This window comes from Camelina sativa, chromosome 4 (genome assembly GCF_000633955.1).
Source record: "Camelina sativa cultivar DH55 chromosome 4, Cs, whole genome shotgun sequence".
Taxonomy (NCBI): domain Eukaryota; kingdom Viridiplantae; phylum Streptophyta; class Magnoliopsida; order Brassicales; family Brassicaceae; genus Camelina; species Camelina sativa.
In genome coordinates, this window is record NC_025688.1 from 21,398,035 (window position 1) to 21,401,515 (window position 3,481).

Sequence of the window (3,481 nt, forward strand, 5' to 3'; positions counted from 1 at the left end):
TAGTGGCAAACTACAGTAATGGGTCTAAATCGGGAATGAATGTGAGCTCCAAGAAGAGGAAGCGGTGGACAGAAGCTGATGATGCAGAGGATGATGACCTCTACAATCGACATGTTACTGAGGAGCACTACCGATCAATGCTTGGGGAGCATGTTCAAAAATTCAAAAGTAGGGCCAAGGAGTCTCAAGGGACTCCCACGCATCTGATGGGTGTTCCGGTGCTAAAAAGCAATGGAGGCAGTTACAGAGGTAGGAAACCAGGGAATGATCACTATGGGAGATTCTATGACATGGACACCTCTCCAAATTTTGCAGCTGACGTGATCCCACAAAGGCGAGGAAGCTGCCAAGATTGTGATATTACCCCCAAGTATGTTGAAAGGAACTCTGTGTAACCCTGTGTAGTCTGTGTACTTAACTAATCGTGTTTGGTTTCCTATATTGACACGTTGAATTTTGCAGAATAGCATATGAACCTTCGTATTTGGACATTGGTGGTGGTGTCATCTACAAAATCCCCCCAAGTTATGACAAGCTGGTGGCATCATTGAATTTACCAAGCTTTTCAGATATTCATGTGGAAGAATTTTACTTGAAAGGAACTTTGGATCTGAGATCATTAGCAGAACTTATGGCTAGTGATAAAAGGTCTGGAGTCAGAAGCCGTAATGGAATGGGTGAGCCTCGACCTCAATATGAATCTCTTCAAGCTAGAGTGAAGGCCCTATCATCTTCAAACTCCACCCCAAATTTTAGCCTCAAGGTGTCAGAAGCTGCAATGGATTCTGCCATTCCTGAAGGAGCTGCTGGAAGTACTGCACGGATAATTCTGTCAGAGGGTGGTGTTTTCCAGGTCCATTACGTGAAGGTTCTGGAGAAGGGGGATACATACGAGGTTTGGAACACGTGACAGTAGTTTTTATAAAAATATTCATAATTTTGTATCCTTCACGGCTCTGGCAACATTATTTATTTATTTGATCCTACATCGTTTATGTATTCTTTCTTCAGATTGTTAAACGAAGTCTACCAAAGAAGCTGAAGGCGAAGAATGATCCTGCAGTCATTGAGAAAGCAGAAAGGGACAAATTTAGAAAACTCTGGATCAACATAGTCAGAAGAGATATACCAAAATACCATAGAATTTTCACTACTTTTCATCGAAAACAATCAATTGATGCTAAGAGGTTTGCAGATGGTTGCCAAAGAGAGGTAATTGAAATCCGCTATCATGTTATTGCTTTATCTGCTCATTTTTAGTTTTTTTTATTACATTTGCTTTTCTACATGGCTATTCTCTTGCATTTCATTTTAGAGTAGTCTCTCATTTGATGTTACTTTGAGTTCACAGGTGAGAATGAAGGTGGCTAGATCATACAAAATCCCAAGGACTGCACCGATACGCACCAGGAAGATATCGAGAGACATGCTGCTATTCTGGAAGCGATATGACAAGCAGATGGTACAGTTTCTATTCTCCTTTGACGTTATAGTACACTTTCAGGCTGCCAACTAGATCGGGTTGCAGATTCTGCTGCCAACTTTTTTGTAATCATACATGCTTTTGCACGGGTTTCTGTGCCCTCTCTCGTAAATAAGGACCTGAGAAAGTAAACTTGACTATGGAAATGGATGAAGTTATGTAGTAGATTTGGAATTTTTTTTAATGTCATTCTTTATCTGGAGCTTTTTTGAACGGTGCACTTGGAATAATTTGACGATGTTGACAGGCAGAAGAGAGGAAAAAGCAAGAAAAGGAAGCTCAAGAGGCTTTTAAACGTGAACAAGAGCTTCGAGAGGCAAAAAGGCAGCAACAAAGTCTCAATTTTCTTATTAAACAGACTGAGCTTTACAGTCACTTCATGCAAAACAAGACCGATTCAAATCCTTCTGAAGCCTTGCCAATAGGAGATGAAAATCTGATTGACGAAGAGCTCCCAGAAACTTCAACCTCAGGACCTTCTGAGGTGGAGGATCATGAAGAGGCTGAACTGAAGGAAAAGGTCCTGAGAGCTGCTCAAGATGCTGTGTCTAAGCAGAAGCAAATAACAAATGCATTTGACACAGAGTATATGAAGCTACGGCAAACTTCTGAAATGGAAGGTCCTTCAAATGACATATCAGTTTGTGGCTCGAGCAATATAGATCTGCATAACCCGTGAGTTTGTGTTCTTGTTATTTCCATACTTTTTCTTTGAGATTTTAGTGTATCAAGCCAATTAAATCTCCCTACTCTGCAGATCTACAATGCCTGTTACATCAACAGTTCAGACTCCAGAGTTATTTAAAGGAACCCTTAAAGAATACCAAATGAAAGGCCTTCAGTGGCTAGTCAATTGTTATGAGCAGGTTCTCTCAACCTCTACTTACAGATGTTATTTTATTGCATGGGATTTAATGGAGGAAATTCTTTCCCTCAGGAATTCTCTTTCTGTACGGGTATGCACTATGCACTAAGATTATTGTTTGATATACTACAGGGTTTGAATGGCATACTTGCTGATGAAATGGGATTGGGTAAGACTATTCAAGCTATGGCGTTCTTGGCACATTTGGCTGAGGTAAATAGTGTTGTTGGTCTTTTATTTTTGTAGTGATTTGGTCGTGTTAAAACTCATTAGTCTTCTCACACAGGAAAAGAACATTTGGGGTCCATTTCTGGTTGTTGCCCCGGCCTCTGTTCTAAACAATTGGGCTGATGAAATCAGTCGTTTCTGTCCTGACTTGAAAACACTTCCATATTGGGGAGGATTACAGGAACGAACAATTTTAAGAAAGAAAATCAATCCCAAGCGTATGTACCGAAGGTAACGGCTATGTGATATTTTTGAGGTGACAAAGTTTGTATCTTTTCCATGTAGACTATCTCAATCCTGTTTGCATATCGTGTAATTAGGTGTAATGTTTGTTTCCACTTGGATCACCTTTCTGTTCTAGGGCTCCTTGTCATTTATGCATTTTCAGAAGAGCATGCAGTGTTGTTGGGTTTCAGTCACTAAGTGATATGTACTGCTAGTATTGTACTATCCATGTCTAGTATTAGATGTTATCGCTCTAAAGGAAACCATCTCTATTGTGAGAATTCACGTTATTTAGCTGATGGTTCTCTCAAAGGCTTCACAATCAATGAATCATCTTTACGCTTTTCTAAAGTTTCTCTGTTGANTTTTTTTCAGGGATGCTGGCTTTCATATATTAATTACTAGCTACCAGCTATTAATCAGTGATGAAAAGTATTTTCGCCGGGTGAAGTGGCAATATATGGTGCTAGATGAGGCCCAAGCAATCAAAAGTTCTACCAGGTTCGTACGTTTCCCTGGATTAAGTTAAATTAGGTTTGCTTGTGCTCTCAAGGTTTTCTTTTATCACTTTTAATTTTTTTTTGAATTCCTAGTTCTTGATGGTGCCATGCGTGGGAATGTTACAATTGTGAGATTCCTTGTACATCACTTGAGATGCTAAATTCTTATGCAAGTTCCAT

The 3,481-nt window shown here is 39.8% G+C and overlaps 1 protein-coding gene across 3 annotated transcripts in view; it reads left to right on the plus strand.

Moving 5' to 3' along the window:
• Window positions 1-3,345, plus strand: part of LOC104781635 (DNA helicase INO80) — a 4,841-nt gene extending 1,496 nt beyond the window's left edge. The window contains exons 4-12 of one of the 3 annotated variants that reach the window (XM_010506353.2): window positions 112-370; window positions 463-895; window positions 1,012-1,212; window positions 1,352-1,462; window positions 1,731-2,158; window positions 2,241-2,349; window positions 2,481-2,561; window positions 2,635-2,807; window positions 3,177-3,345. In XM_010506353.2, coding sequence (XP_010504655.1) covers window positions 112-370; window positions 463-895; window positions 1,012-1,212; window positions 1,352-1,462; window positions 1,731-2,158; window positions 2,241-2,349; window positions 2,481-2,561; window positions 2,635-2,807; window positions 3,177-3,330 — 1,949 coding nt within the window. In that variant the 3' untranslated portion in view covers window positions 3,331-3,345. Of the gene's footprint in view, window positions 371-462; window positions 896-1,011; window positions 1,213-1,351; window positions 1,463-1,730; window positions 2,159-2,240; window positions 2,350-2,480; window positions 2,562-2,634; window positions 2,808-3,176 lie in introns of all 3 variants that reach the window. The other 2 variants (XM_010506356.2, XM_010506354.2) reach the window with 2 other exon arrangements.